General features: G+C 44.3%; 1 protein-coding gene across 1 annotated transcript in view; it reads left to right on the top strand.

The window, feature by feature from the left end:
• Positions 1–6,274: 6,274 nt before the first annotated feature.
• Positions 6,275–15,766, top strand: part of LOC149307182 (ubiquitin-conjugating enzyme E2 Q2-like) — a 35,337-nt gene continuing 25,845 nt past the window's right edge. Inside the window, exon 1 of the mRNA XM_089538556.1 lies at positions 6,275–6,678. Coding sequence (XP_089394682.1) covers positions 6,349–6,678 — 330 coding nt within the window. The 5' untranslated portion in view covers positions 6,275–6,348. The remainder of the gene's footprint in view (positions 6,679–15,766) is intronic.

Below are 15,766 nucleotides of genomic sequence, written 5' to 3'. Positions count from 1 at the left end.
TCAAGCCAAAACCATTTTCCAAAGAACTTTCATCCCATTTCTTGCTAGCCATCTGGAAAAAAAATATTCGGTCTGTTGGGTGATAAACTCGAATAGACCTCCTTTCTTTATTGGATCGTTGGGAATTCTGCAAAGCAGCATCGACCGGTTGAAAATCATTAAGATTTAACATGCGGCAATGAGGGAGTTCTGGCGTGGAAATATGCTTTCAAGTGTGTTATTAATTTAATCGGAGTGATTTTTATTCACTGTTCCTTTAGCCCAAGGAACAATGAAACGGCCGTATCCACCAAATGCAAATCTAAGAGCCTTTGAAAACCCTGCCAGTTCTTTTAAATCACAGGATCCACTATCAGTGGTTTTCTGTGGGCTGTAACCAAGTTCACACCTTTGTAGACTGATAGGAAAGTGGCAATGTTTGGAAAGTTTGGCTATTGTAGTAATTATTTAGCTTGCTATCCTGGCAATATTTGGAGAGTTTGAAGTTTTATTGTAGTAATTATTTATGCTGCCTTTCCTCCAACGGGTTCAAGAGAGCATACATGGCTGCACTCCTCCTCCTTTTATCCTTACAACAACCCTGCGAGGTAGTTCCTAATGAAAAGCGAGAAGTGGCCCCATGTCATCCAGGGGATTTCATGGCCCAGTGGAGACTTGAACCCGGCTCTTTCCCAATAGTCCAGCACTTTAACCACCACTCCATTCTGGTGCTGAGTTTGATATTGCACCAGAACTCTCTCCATAGCTTTTGTCTTTTTAAGGCTAGATGGATCCTCCATGTTCAGAGTAGATGCAAACTAGGATGGTCCCTTCCTTGCTGTCCTTCCAACGGCCAGTGATTTTTCCATTCCAAGTTCTAGATTTAGCTTTAGGGTGCCCCCCACCCATCGTATTAGTTCAAGAGCCTTTCTACTTTCTCTGTAAAAGAAAGAAAGAAACCCACAGAGTTTCATAGCATGCTCTTTCAGTCTTACAGCATCCTCTTATTCAAGGAGGGGACTAGAAATGCCTCTATTGCCATGACTCTGCTGCCATCTCCTGTCCGCTTGTTCCATGTGTGTTATCTGTGCTGGATGAATTTTTTCCCCTTGAAGGCTGATTTTAATTCAGATGCAACACTGTCATGCCTCCATGGAGCCTAATAAATAAATAATAAAATACAAAACAACAACAACAACAACAACAACAAGTAAAACTGTGCGCCCAAAGAAAAATCTAGTTAGAGGCAGGGGATGCAAAAGGTTACTCCTTTGGACCATGCTCCCCAGGAACCCCTAGCCATAATGACCGCTGGTCCAAATTTTTATAATTTGGGTTCAAGAAGAAGGACTTTAAATCCAGAGATCACTGTTGCATCGTAATGTAGAGAGATCTTGTAGCACCTTTGAGACTGACTGAAAGAAAGAAGTTGGCAGCATGAGCTTTTGTAGACTTCATTGACTTCCTCAGATGCTACATCATAAGCATTTAAATAAAATTAAGCTGCTAGTCCCATTTATTTTTGTAAATCACTTGTGGCCAGTGGCTCCCATGTTAGTGAGCCACTGCATCCAGTCCAGTTTTTAATTGTACTAGTAGTTGTTATTAACCAGCCACGATCTTGAGTCTTGGTGGCCCTGTGGATGAGGCATCTCCAAAACTCCCTAACCTCCACTGCTTCGCTTTGTTCCTACACATTCAAACTCATGATCTCCTTAATAGAGTCCATCAAACATGTGACCTTCCTCTCTTCCTACTTCCTTCCACCTTTGCTAGCATTATTGTTTTTCCAGTGAGTCATTCCTTCTCATGATGTGTCCAAAGTACGACAGCCTCAGTTTAATCATCTTGGCTTCCAGGGAGCTTTCTGGCTTGGTCTGTTCAAGGACCCATTTGTTTGTCTTTTTGGCCATCCATAATATCCTCAGCACTCTTCTCCATCACTGCATCTCAAATGAATTGATTGTCTTCCTATCCACTTTCCAGCTCTTGGTGATAGGAAACACAATGGCTTGTGCGATTCTAACTTTTGTGCTCAGTGGTATATCTTTGCTCTTTAGGATCTTTTCTAGTCCTTTCACAGCTGCTCTCCCCATTCATAGGGCCTGAAGAGACAGGCTAAAATAAAGCTGCTTCAGGTCATTATGGAGGTATGCTGTTTAAATGATGCATGTGTCCTAAGAGGCTGGAAGCTGTGCCAAAGCCACGGTTCAGTCCTATGGATTAGACCACAACCTTGGCACAGCTTCTGGCCTCTTAGGACACATGCATCATTTAAACAGCATACCTCCATAGTGACCCGAAGCAGCATTATTTTGGCCTGTCTGTTTGGACCCATAGGCGCGCCATTTGCTCCGTGAGGGAGCCGCAGCAGCCACACCGCGCGGCTCCCGCGCAGAGCAAAAAAGAAGCTCCATTTTGGAGCTTCTTTTTGCGGCACCTCTATGACGTCGCGAGGCGCCTGGGGCGGACTCGCGACGTCATAGACGCCGCGCGACGTCCGGATGCATAGCGTCCGATACGTAAAGATGGCGGTGCCCGTATGAACAGGGCGCCGCCATCTTGTACGTATTCTATACGTACTAGAGTTAGGGGTGTGTGGAAGCACCGCCCCTTCCTAACCCTAGTACGTATAGAATACGTACTAAATGGCGGTGTGTAACCCGCCATAGTCTTCTTTAGAGTTTTTAGGCTAGCCATTAAAGGAATAGGTTTAGCACGTTGGACAGCTCCTTTGCAGTAATTGAAAACCTGGAATAGAAAGGAGGAGATGCACCATCTTGCAATTTGCTTCAGGCAGCAAAGCATCTTTGGCTGAGCCTGGTATAATTTATTGCCTTTCCCCCATGCACTCTTCTATCTCTGTGCATCTCAGGGCACATTACAGAAGAAGAGAAAAGGCCAAAGGAATCGTGAGAATCAAGGCCAGAAGGAATGGGAATTATCCTCTAACCATACACAGCCGATATTAAGAGAATTTGGGATTTTAAGACCAGAACTATACTCTCTTGACAGAAGTGTCTGTGGCCCTACGTAATTTGTAAGATGCTCCTTCTTTGGACTACAGCTCCCAGTATCCCAGAGGTCATGCTGGCTGGAGGATGGTGGAAGTTGTGGTCTAAAAAGTAACTTTTTGGACCACAACTCTAAAAAATAACCTTTTAGACCAGCTGAAGAGAAAGACATTAGGAGCTAGCCTTTATTTTCCAGATGTTAAAAAAGGAACCATAATTGATCTAATGAAGCTTGTGGTTAGACTATCTGGCCATCATGGCATAATATCTTCCAATGAGCTCATTGTTTTGCCAAGGAAGGAGATTTGGGCATTGCAACCGTTGATAGAAATAGTCATTATTTACCAGAGGATGAGCATAATATTATAACAGCATTGCTATCGCATAATAAGGCGGTGCAAAGCACCCTCAGATATACTTCGGGGCACATTTATTTTGTGGACCACAATGGTGAGTATAAACCATAGTTAGAACAAAGTACAACATCACCCAAAATCCACGCAAGAGTGATACCTTTATTGGAGCAACCAAAATGCCCAGTATACATGTTGCAAGCTTTCAAAGCTCTGCTGGCTTCTTCATCAGGCAAAGGTATTAAAAATAATACAGGAGAGAGAAAGAAAGAAAGAAAGAAAGATTTGGATACTGTTAGTCGTAGCCCTGCATTTGGTCAAGATGTTGTGGTTCTAGTCCTCTGTTCAGATGGTATGGAAAGGAATTGATGCAGGTGGACCCTTCCTCCTTCTGGCCATACTGGGAGATCCAGTCCAGGAAATCAACTTTAAATCCCATTTGCAAGATAAGAGGCTACTTGCCTTTGAGATCCAGTTTGTCTGACCTGGCAAAGCTACCTGATTCCCATCCTTGCTTTAAGCAGAGGTGAGAGCCAGCATGGCACAGTGGTTTGAGGCTATGACTCTGGAGACCAGGGTTTGAATCCCCGCTCGGCCATGAAACCCACTGGGTGACCTTCGGCAAGTCGCACAATCTCAGCTGCAGGGGATAGGCCATGGCAAACCCTCTCTGAAGAAACCTTGCCAAGAAAACCCCATGATAGGTTCACCTTAAATGACTTGAAGACACGCAACAACAACATCCAGGGATTGAATCTGATATCTTAAACCCACTAGATGGCAGAGCAAGTTCATAAAGAACATTCCTTTCCTGTATTGGAGAAGGCAAGACATTTTGAACCTTGTTCTTCTTCAGAAGATACCATACATTTTAAGAGTGACATTTCTCTGTCCCTTTTATGTGTGTAAGTCTCATGGGGAGATGATAAATAGATTTATCTCCCTTTCAATCCCCTTCCCATTGCTTAGAAAAGTTACTTTTGGGACTACAATTCCCAGAACTCCCCAGATCACTCAGGCCCTGGTTAGGAAGGCTGAGTAGTTTGTTGTATGTCTTATTTTATCTTTCATTTGCTGGTCTTTGACCATAATAAAGTTATGATTTTTGTGTATATGGGTGGCTTTAGGAAGATATGGCTTAAGGAGGGCATGGATTGGTTCGGGTGAATTCATCGTAGTGGGGTTTGTATTATGCATTTGCGTGGATTTGTTAGGGTAAATCCTTTGTAGTGGAATCTGTATTATGCATTTGCATAGATAATAAAAATTACTTTTAAACCCAGACGGATCTGATGGGCCCCTCGATGCTGTTGGACCTCAGAAACAGGCCCTGAACAATGCATTTTGGGGTTTTTTATTTCATCTGGATCTGGAGGATCGCAATTCTGTTTTAGGTCTTGGCTAACATACATCAAGAATAATTCTGCGCCAGTTTTCAAGAGCCACGAATGTCCCACTGAAACCTCCGATCCTTACTTCTGAGCAAATGCGCACAGAATTGGGCTGCTGCGCATCATTATTCTTACAGACTTTGGAGCATTCCACTCCTTCCAAATAGGTTTAGGGCCAAAAGGACACCTCTTGATAAGCAAGAAAACAAGATAATAGCTTTGACTGAAGCAACCAGCTGTCGGCTGGGGCTTGATGGCGAACGAATGACATTATTGTGTGTTTTCAAGTCATTTCCAACTTAAAAGGCTTTCTTGGCAGGTTTTCTTCAGAGGGCTTTTGCCTTTGCCTTTCCTCTGAGGCTGAGAGAGAGTGACTGGCCCAGGGTCAGAGACGCATCCGCGATGCAGCTGCAAATGCCCTGAATTGTAGTATCCATCTAATTAACCATCTAATTAAAAGTATTAATAATTGTAAGCTTTTAGGGCTGAAGGGCAGAGTATAAAACCCGTAAATAAATAAGAGGCTTTGCCAGACACCAATTCAAGGTTATGTATCCGCACTGCAGATATAATCCAGTGTGACGCCACTTTAACTGCCCATGGCTCAATGGCTACGGGATGCTGGGAACTGTAGTTTTGTGAGCCATTTAGCCTTCTCTGTCAGAGAGTTCTCTGGGGCCACAACAAACTACATATCCCAGAATTCCACAGCATGGAGCTAGGGCAGTTAAAGTGGTGTCACACTGGATTATATCTGCAGTGCAGATGGAGCCACAGAGAGAGAGTGACTCTACTCCCATTTCCTGCACCTCTTTTGAAAGACCTTTACTATCTGTGAAGAAGGAAGTTGAGGGGAAGGATATGAGGAAAGGAAAGGAAAGGGGATGGATGGAAGGAAGGAAGGAAGGAAGGAAGGAAGGAAGGAAGGGGAAAGGAGAAAAGAAAAGAAAGGGAAGTGAGGAAAGGAAGAAGGGGAAAGGAAGGGAAGGGGAAAGAAATGAAGGGAAGGAAAAGAGAGAGGAGAGAAGAAGAAAGGAGAGGGAGGGAAGGAAGATGGGAAGGGGAAGGGAAGGGAAAGGAGAAGAAAGGAATGAAAGGGAAGGGAAGAGAGGAAAGGAAGGAAGGGATAAGGGAAGGAAGGAAAAGAAAGGAAAGGGAAAGAAATAGGGAAAGGAAGGGGAAGGAAGGAAAGGAAAAGGAGGGAGGGAGAAAGAAAGAGTAAACGGAAAGGAAGGAAGGGAAATAGAGGAAAGGAAGAAAGGAAGGGAGGGAAGAGAGGGAGGGAAAGGAAAGAGAAAAGGAAGAAAGGAGAAAAGAGAGGGAAAGGAAGAAGGGAAAGGAAGGGAAAAGTGAAAAGGAAGGGGAAGGAGGAAAGGCAAAGAAGGGGAGGGGAAAGCAGGGAGGGGAGCGGGGGAAGAGGGGCCTGGCTGGGCGAGAGGAGGCTCCTGCCGCTGGGCCTGGAACTGGAAGAGAGGGAGGAAGGGAGGGCGGGAGGAAGGGGCCGGGCCTTTGGCGACGGAGCAGCCGCCCTCCTCCTGCTGCTGCTGCTCCTGGCGGATCCGGGCCAGAGGCATCGTCGGGCGATGCTCGGGGGCCCGGCGGCGGAGGGCCATGTCTTCTTCCTCGCCGCCGCCGCCGTCCTCCTCTTCTTCTTCGGTGCGAGGCCTGAAGGCGGAGCTGAAGCTGCTGGAGTCCATCTTCGGCCAGGACCACGAGCGCTTCCGCATCGTCTCCTGGAAGCTGGACGAGCTCCACTGCCACTTCCTCCGGAGGCCCGCCTCCTCGGCCGCCAAGGGCCCCGCCGCCAGGACCAGGACCAGGCCCAGCGCCACCCCGACGCCCCCGCCTCCGCCGCCTCCGCCTCCTCCTCCTCCGCGGCTGCCCCTGGCAGGCCCCCCGCCGCCTTCCCCCCCTCCGCTCAGCATCCACTGCAACATCACGGTAGGAGCAGGGAGGCAGGCAGGGACACTGCGCTCCAGGCCGCTTCAAGGCCCAGGCGCCCCAAACCCTAGGAAACTACCAATCCCAGGGTTCCAAGGGGCGGGCTGGTTGGTTTAAGTGCCCCCACCTACGTCCCAAAGGATCCTGGGGGTTGTAGTTCTCTGAAAGGCCGGTAGAGAAGGGCAAAAACCGCGAAACTACACTTCCCAGGATTCCATAGTGTGGGGGGCTGGTTTAAGCCCTTTCTTACTTTTCCTTTCCTGTCCCGCCTTCCCTCTCTTTCCTCCCCACCCTCCTTTTTCCCATCCCTTCTTCCCCTCCCTTCCCATTCTTCCTTCTTTCCCACCTTTTCCTTCCTTTACCTCCCTCCCTTTCTTTCTCCCTTTCCTCCCTTCCTTCCCATCCTTCCTTCTTTCCCACCTTTTCTTTCCTCTTCCTTCCTTTCCCTCCCTCCCTCCCTCCCTTTCTTTTTTCCCTTTCCTCCCTTCCTTCCCATCCTTCTTTCTTACTTACCTTTTCCTTCCTCTTCCCTTTCTTCTTTCCTTTCCCTCCCTCCCTTTCTTTTCTCCCTTCCCTCCATTCCCTGGCTCTCTCCTTTGAGATCCTGGGGCCTGTAGTTTGGTGGGGAGCCAGCCCTCTTGGATTGAAAAGGCTGAAGGCCTTGTGAAACTACATGTCCCAGGATTCCATAGTGTGTGGGGGGGTGTTGTTTTAAAGTGCCCTTGGCTCCATCCTATTATAACCTGGGATATGTAGTTTGGTGAGGAGTCGGCCCTCTTCGACGGAGAAGGCCGAAGGCTTTGTGAAACTACACTTCCCAGGATTCCATAGTGTGGGGTGCAATTTAAAGTGCCCCTGGCTCCATCTTGTGGGACTCTGGGGTTTGTAGTTTGGTGAGGAGCCAGCCCTCTTGAGCAGAGAAGGCAGGAGACCTTGTGAAACTACACTTCCCAGGATTCCAGAGGGCAGGGTGCAGTTTAAGTGCCCCTGGCTCCATCCTACAGGATCCTGGGATTTGTAGTTAGGTGGGGGACCAGCCCCTCTTGGGCAGAGAAGGCGGAAGACCTTATAAAAACTACCCATCTCATGATCCCATAGAATGGAGTTGTGGGGCTTAAAAGTGGTGTCAAACTGCATTGTTTCCACTGTGTGGTCAGTGGTCCCCAAACTGTGCTCTTTAAGAGACCTAGCACTCCAGCTCCCAGAATCCCAGACTGTTGGCCAACATGGCTGAGGCTTCTGGGAGCTGAAGTCCAAAATCTCTTCAAATAGATCTATCTATCTATTGTATTGTATTGAACTACTGTATATTATATAGCGTATCTATAGTGGCTTGCGTGTTGAACTACTATTACTCCGGAGACAAGGGAGGCGAAACCTGTGGTCATTATATTTACTTATTTATTTGGGTTTCCGTCCCACATTTTCCTCCCAAAATGGGAGTCATGGTTTCTCCCAAAAGGGACACAAGTCAATACAAGTCAAGGGTTTCCCAAAATGGGATTCAAGCTGAAATGGTCTCTGACAAACACTTTATTCCTCTTCGTCTGCGCAGTTGGCATAATGTGTCTTTGAACAGGTCGGCCATTTAGGAAGTCTCTTCTCCTCTTCAACTCTCTCCCCATTCAAGTTTTAGGAGGCCTTACAACTAAGAGAAGCTGGAAGCAGCCTCTGATTCCATTCCCTTCCCATCAATTTGGTCTTAGGTTGAAACAGAAGTGTTGCAATATGAAAAAAGGGCCCCTCCCTGATTAGTTAAATGTGGGATTGAGTAATTGGTCCCCACCCAGAAAAAGGTGGAAACCCAGAGAGGACAAAGAATGCATGCTACTGGATGCGTAGTTAGCTTTTACAATGAATTACCTTTCTAGCCCCTGAGGAAGTCCTAGCTGAAAGGCCAAAAATTGACCATTTTGGGGAAGTCTTAACAACAGAGGACAGATTTGTTACTGGAGAGAGAAATACACTCTGCACATGTATTATTATTATTATTATTATTATTATTACAGTTGACCCTCCACATTTGCGGCTCAGACTTCGGTGGATTTGATTATTCACGGATTTGGTGAATAGGTTCTCTCTAGGAAACTCTAGGTCCTCCAATGCAACTCTGTTGTCAACTGCCAAAAGCCGTGCTGGAGCGCCTAGTAATTCCTAGAGAGAACACTTCTCTAGGCATTTCCAGGTCCTCCAGTGTAATTCTATGGCCAACGTCTGGCAGATGTTGACCATAGAGTTGTCCTGGAAGATCTAGAGAGTCCTAGAGAGGTTAAAAAATAGTTTTTTAAACAATAATTTGCTGTTTTTCCACTTTCACAGGGGTCTTGTGCACCTAACTCCACTGAATGTGGAGGCTCCACTGTATCATCATCATCATCATCATCATCATCATCTTTTAGAGTGTGCCCTCCATATTTGCTGGGGCTAAGGGCACAGGACTCCTGTGAAACTGGAAAAGCCACAAAGAAACACTACCTTTTTAACTTCAAAGAACACCTCTCTAGGAATCACTAAGTTCTCCAGCACAAGTCTGTGGTCTATTTCCCAGAAAGTAGCGCTGGAAGACCTAGAGATTCTTAGAGAAACTGTATTAATCAAACAATCAAAGCTGCAAAAGTAAATGCTGCAAATGTGGAGGGCTGACTGTATCTGTATCCTGCTTTCCCCCAAAATTGGACTCAAAGTGGTACAATTAAAAAACTCACTAAAGGGACAATTAAAATAGAATTAAACTATTTCAATGTTCTTTTTATGGATAATATATGAATAGCTGTGGAATAATTTTCTTCAAACCAGTAATACATTATTGGGGGTGAAGGTTGTAAGTTAGGCAATATTGCAGAAATATATTCTTGGGTGTTGATATAGCGTACCTGGGAAGGTTTCAAATCGAGCAGATATGCATATTGTACAGCCTTCTGAATGTTGTTGCACTGCAACTCTCAGGCTGTGTTGGTTAAGGATGCTGGGTGTTGCAGTAACTGGAGGATATAATGCAGTTTCCACCTTTGTGTTATAGGATTATAGTCTTGCTGGTGTGGTTTTGTTGACGCAAAACTCATTTGACGGTTTGTGGTTTGGTGAAAGATGAACTGCTTGGTATTTGAGGGCAAAGTATTTCATGTTAAAACATACTGATAGCAGGAAGGCCAAGACAGAAACAGGGCATCAGAAACTGTTTACCTCTTGCCTCAGGCAGGACACCTGAAGAGGCCAGGCCCCATGCGCTGTGAACTCTCTGGTTTCTACTAAACAAGAAGATGTGGTGTCCTGCAACCATCACCAACATCTGGAGCAATAGGAAAAGGAAGCAGGGAGCCTGGAAGATGGTTTGGAAGTCTTCTCTGATCTGAGGAAGTAGACTTCAGTCTATGAAACCTTATGCTGCCAATTTCTTTCTTTCAGTTAGTCTCAAAGGTGCTACAAGATCTCTCTACAACTGATTCTGCAGACTTAACATGGCTACATCTTTGAATTCTCTGAGGATAGCGAGCTGTCAGTTTGTTCAGAACTAAACCTATATTAATAAATAAGGTAGGCTTGAGCAAAAAGAAGTGTCGGAGGGTGGCCAAGAGTTAGTGGTGGATTGATGCATAAGAACTTGACAGGAGATGGATAGGTAGAAGTCCAGGGCACTGCAGAAATAACCCAGGTTGACACCACTTTAATTGCCATGGCTCAATGCTATGGAATTCTGGGATTTGTAGTTCTGTGAGATATTTAGCCTTCTGAGAACTCTGGTGCCACAACAAAGTACAAATCCCAGAATCCCATAGCATTGAGCCATGGCAGTTAAAGCAGTGCCAACCCGAAATGTTTCTGCAATGTGGATGCAGCCAAAGAGAGGCCTGTGGATGAGAATGGATTATAAGAAGCACATATAGAACCTAAGGTTTGCAGAATCTGGATGCTAACAGGGATGGTAAGGAAGGATGTTGCTTAGGATCCAGAGGGGCAGAAGGAAGTAGGACCGAGGAGAAAGTAAGAAGATACTAATAAGAACACGAGGGAAGGAGAACAGAGTTGCCATTGATGAAATGTGAGCTGGGTCAAGTCATGCATGCTCCTATGCCATTAAAAACCAGCATGCTGTGCTAAAGATGCAGTGGCGGCAGCTTTTCCCATTGCTACTTTTTAGCATAGGAGTCCTGCTTGGAACAAAAAGGTTGACAATCCAGTTCAGGGTTTGGAAAGAATAGGGGATGTGAGCTGAGGACAGATGTGTGAGGTCATAGCTTCTAAAAATGTCATGCACTTGTACCTTATTGCTAGGAAAAATAGTACCTCCTGGATTTTTGTATTTCTGCAGCAAAAGACACAAGAAGAAAATGTGGGAATCCTGTGGGCAAGCAATATAGAGGTCTACAGAACCGGCATAGTACTGTATGTAAGGTCGTTGTTTGGTCCATTTCATTCAAAATTGTCTTTTCTGACTGGCAGCAGCTCCTCAGGTTTTCAGGCAGAGGTTTTTCTCATCACTGGATGCTTGACACTTTTAACCATAGATGTCAAAGATTGAACATCAGATCTTCTATACACAAGAGTTACCTTTGACAAGGATAGAGGAGGTAAATGCCACTATAAAAGAGGACAGCTCAAATGAAAGATTATTTTGGTGGTGATGCTTCCAAAAGCTGCTTAAAATTCAACTCTTTGGAAGATATTTGTGTGTATTTTCATGTTTTTGTTTTTCAAACATGGCTAGTATTAATAGGGATGATTATGTCTAGATCAGGGGTTGGTGCTTTGGCCTAAAATACTCATCATCTCGAACCATTGGCCATGCTAGCTGAGGCTTATGGGAACTATAGTTGAAAACTTCTGGAGATGTTGTGTCAGATCCTGCTTGAACTCCATAGGTGTGTTGTGGCCCTAAGGTGAGTGACAACACTAGCAGCTCTGTTGCTTTCTTTTAGTTTTCTTGAAATGATTTTGAGTATTCAAAGTGCTTTGTGAAGTCATTACAACAATCCTATAAGGTAGAACCATATTGTCATCTTTGTATGACAGATGAAAGGGGGGCAACAGAGTAGCTTGTCTAAAACCACTAAGTCAGTGCAAGACAAGTAAAACTTGAACCAAGGACACGCTGATTCATAGCTTGAATCTTGTAGTCACTACATTAAGCCAGTTCTCCAGGGATTACTCTGTCTTTTTGATTTTATTAGCCAGCCCGTTTGTAAAATGATAACTTGCCCTTCAGTCTCAGTCATTTGCACAATAGCCAAAGTGTAATTGCCAAAAGAAGAAATAGAATGGCATTTTGCTAAAAATGCTATTAGCAAAATGGCCTTGGCTCTCAACAGCTTTTCTAACCCTTGTATGACAAGCTGTGTGAACACATGTCTATCTTCTCCTGTTAAAAGATAGCGGAGCCCCATCCGCATCTGATTTCCCATGAGAGAAAAGTAAGTGGAAGTTATAGTTAAGAAATAAAAAAAGTTGGTCTCTAAACTGTAGTCAGATGTGGATCCATAATCTGAAATTATTGAAGACTGATAGCGAAGCTGCACGAGGTCCAAATAAATTTATAGGTTAAAAACTTCCACCAGCTTTACAGGAGCTAAGGAACTGCTAGTGGCAGTAATGGTATTGATATATATGTGTGTTAGCTACTAGTGCTAATTCTTCCGACTTGTTCCTCAATACCCACAGACACTAACTACCCTTATATTGAAATAGTTGTCTGATAGCTATTGGTAACCAAAAATAGTATGCAGGCAGATGACTAGGTCAGTTGAGGAAGTGGAACACTCCATCCATCCTTAGCCAACCTCTAGTATTCTGGGAAAATTTTTGCAAGCAAGTCAGTTCTGGCCTTATTTACAAAGTTAACATACACCACTATTTTGTATTTGTTGTTGTGTGCCTTCAAGTCTTTCCCGACTTATGGCGACCCTAAAGCAACCTTGTTCTGAGGTTTTCTTGGCAAGATTTATTCAGAAGGCATTTGCCTTTGCTTTCCTCTGAGACTGAGAAAGTGTGACTTGCTCAAAGTCACCCACTAGGTTTCCATTGCTCAGCAGGGATTGGAACCCTGGTCTCCAGACTCATAGTCCAGTGCTCAAACCACTACACCATGCTGTCTCTCACTGTTTTATATCGTACAGTATTAATTTTTACGTTGCTTTCCCCCCAAAGCTAGGACTTGAGGCAGATTACATGATAAAATAAAATACAAGTAAAAATACATTTAGAAAAAAATGCATTGGAGTTATATTTAAAATGCAGGAGCCAGCGTAGTGTGGTGGTTTGAGTGCTGAACTATGACCCTGGAGACCAGGGTTCAAATCCTGGCTTGGCCATGCAAATCCATGGCAAACCTGCTCTGAAGAAGCTTGCCAAGAAAACGCCATGGTTGGTTCCCTTTAGGATCTCCATGAGTTGGAAACAACTTGAAAGCACATAAGAAGAAAAAATTGTTAAAATCCAGTTAGAATTAAAAAAAAAAACATTTACAACATACTTATTAAAAGGTAAAAGATAAGCATAGCATACTGCATTATAAAAAGCCCCTTTCTTGTAAAAACAATAATTTCCACAAAGCCTTTTGGGGGGGAAAGGATCTTCACCAGCTGAAGAAAGGGCAGCAAAGCCAATCTAGGAAAGGAGTTCCAGAGCCTGAAAGCAGCCACTAAGAAGGCCCTCTCTATGTCTGTGAAAATGGTGCACCCAGGAGAATTGCCTTCCCTGAAAATCTCAGAGCTTGGGCAAGCTCCTATAGGAGGAAATGGTCCTTCGGATAGCCAGAAGTGTGCCCATCCCATAAAGTTAATATCTCTAAGAAAGCAAATAGCAGTGTTGGCTGGCAGCATGCCACACATACTGGTCAAGCAGCCCTGTGACCTACGGGTGTGGGTGGGTGTAACTCTTCTTGCAGACTTGTACCTCTGTGTCTCAGCTTCTTGCAAAGTTTTGTGTTTGATGTTGTGGAAACATACTAGACAACATGCTACCAGTGGAAGAGGAACACTGTTAATCCTATAGCCTGGTATAGGCTTGAGGATAACTCAATGAACTCAGGGGAGCATGGTGTAACATGACATAGGATCAGGCAGCACAGCTGTCAAAATGGCTGTGCAAGATATTGCTTACTTCGGTTTCCCTGGCAGCTCGTATTTAATTGAAACCACTAAGGTCAGCACCAGGAGCCATTCATTTTTCTGTCTCGTAATCACCAAATGAGTGCTGTGATTTGAGAGAAACAAAAAGGTTCCTCTTGGCAATATCGTGACAGTACTTTCCTAGCACTGATGCTCCACTTGGAACCCAAACATCCTGTTTCAGATAGAAAAAACATAGAATTGCTCTGTACAAACACAGAATTTCTAGCCATGCCAAGCTAGTCTGCAGACTATTAATTGCCTTTGTTGCAGGGAATGAGCAAACTGTGCCTCTTGTTCCATAGAAGGGCATCTGTGACAGAATTGTCAGCATAGGGAACCTCTTTCAATCCAAGGTAAGAATTCAGTTTCTGAATATGGTAGTTCTTGAGGATCACTGTGCAGTGGTGGGTTTCAACTAGAAACTCCATTGAAGAGGGTATTCTAGATATCATACTCTTTCTTTCCCTTCACCTTATTGGTACTTTGACTAACCATAGCCTTCAGCCCACTTCAGGCCTTGAACCATGTGAAGGATTCGTTTCTTTTTGGAGAGTGGTATCAAATATTAATCAGCGAGGTATAGAAGTAGTCGACAAGGATCTGAAAGCAATTTGGGAAAACAGAGTAGGAGTAAATGCTGAGATGTTGATAGTTGACTTATTGATAATTAATTAATTACATTTTAATTCTCTCTTCAAGGAATTCAGGGTGGATTTACTCCCCACTTTGTCCTTGAACAACCCTATGAGGGTAACTTTAGGCTATGGGATAGGGATAGTCACTGGATTGAGGTCAGCTTTATTACTGAATGGAGATTTTAACCCTGGTTCTCCCTGGATCCGCACCAATCTTGTTAAACATTGGTGAACACCAACTCTTCACATCACTTGTTAAGAGATGGTAAAATAGAATATTTATTCCAATATGCAGTGAAAGACTTAATACAAAAAGCATACCTGGAACACCTTGTAAGGAGGCCTAGTATTGTGAATGTAAATAGAGTGCCTTGAGTTTAAAATGCCTAAAGAGTTACTGACTTAGATTATTGTCCTGAGCATGTTGAATCAGAAATAAACCCAATTGACTTCAACTAGATTTACTTTCAAATTGATGTGCTGACACCGTACAGGTCTTTAATTTATTATGCTGAAAAGCTTTAGCTGGCTGGCAACCATGGTTAATAGCATAATGCCCTGTGACTCCCACGGGGCTCTTGAAGCAAGTGAGAGGATGTGTGACCGTCTGCAATGCCTCTCTTTTCCTCCCCTGTTCACTCAGGGCCTTTTGCATTAAAAATCAAGCACCACATCAGGCACCTGCACCACTTCTGGATCAAAAAACAAAAATGTTAGTAGGCTTCCTTGGCAATTTCAGGAGGTGCTATGCTATTTACAGCAAACAGGATGTACTTTACTTCACGCTGCTTCAAAAGGGAATTGTCTGTTCTGCCTGGAACTACTGTCCCTGCTAACACAGAATTGCATTTGTGTGTGGTTCTTATGCAATAGACAGATGAAGCTGTCGACACACTGGATAATTGAAAATGGTTGTGCCAGCTTGTCATAGTCAGTTAGAATCATTTTATGCCATGGGATATAATTCTGATGTGGCATTCACCTTTTAAATGGTCAATAAGGGATCAAGGGATGTAATCGTGGGCAGCAGCAGCTTGTCTCATAGTTTTCACTGGCGCAGGGTATCCCTGCCCCTTAGTTGCAGTGGGCATATGGTTGTTCCACCCTGGAGATGCTTGCAGCCAGAAGACAGGATCTAAATAAGCTTTGTGTCTGAAGGCTTGGTAGTTTCAGAGTGGGATGAAAGTCACTGTAGCATGAAATTGTGCTAATTTCCTTGTAGAAATGTAAAAGATTGGGGAAGAAATTTTTTCTACATCTCACAGGGGAATTATGGCAATTGTCAACTTGTTTCTTGACTAAGATTTCTGGTGTTAATAAAAACTGCACAATGAAGAAATGCATATA

Source organism: Sceloporus occidentalis, unplaced genomic scaffold (genome assembly GCF_023333645.1).
Source record: "Sceloporus occidentalis isolate IW3139 unplaced genomic scaffold, rSceOcc1.0.p SCAF_9, whole genome shotgun sequence".
In the NCBI taxonomy this organism is placed as follows: Eukaryota; Metazoa; Chordata; class Lepidosauria; order Squamata; family Phrynosomatidae; genus Sceloporus; species Sceloporus occidentalis.
This window is presented reverse-complemented; position numbering and strand designations above follow the sequence as displayed.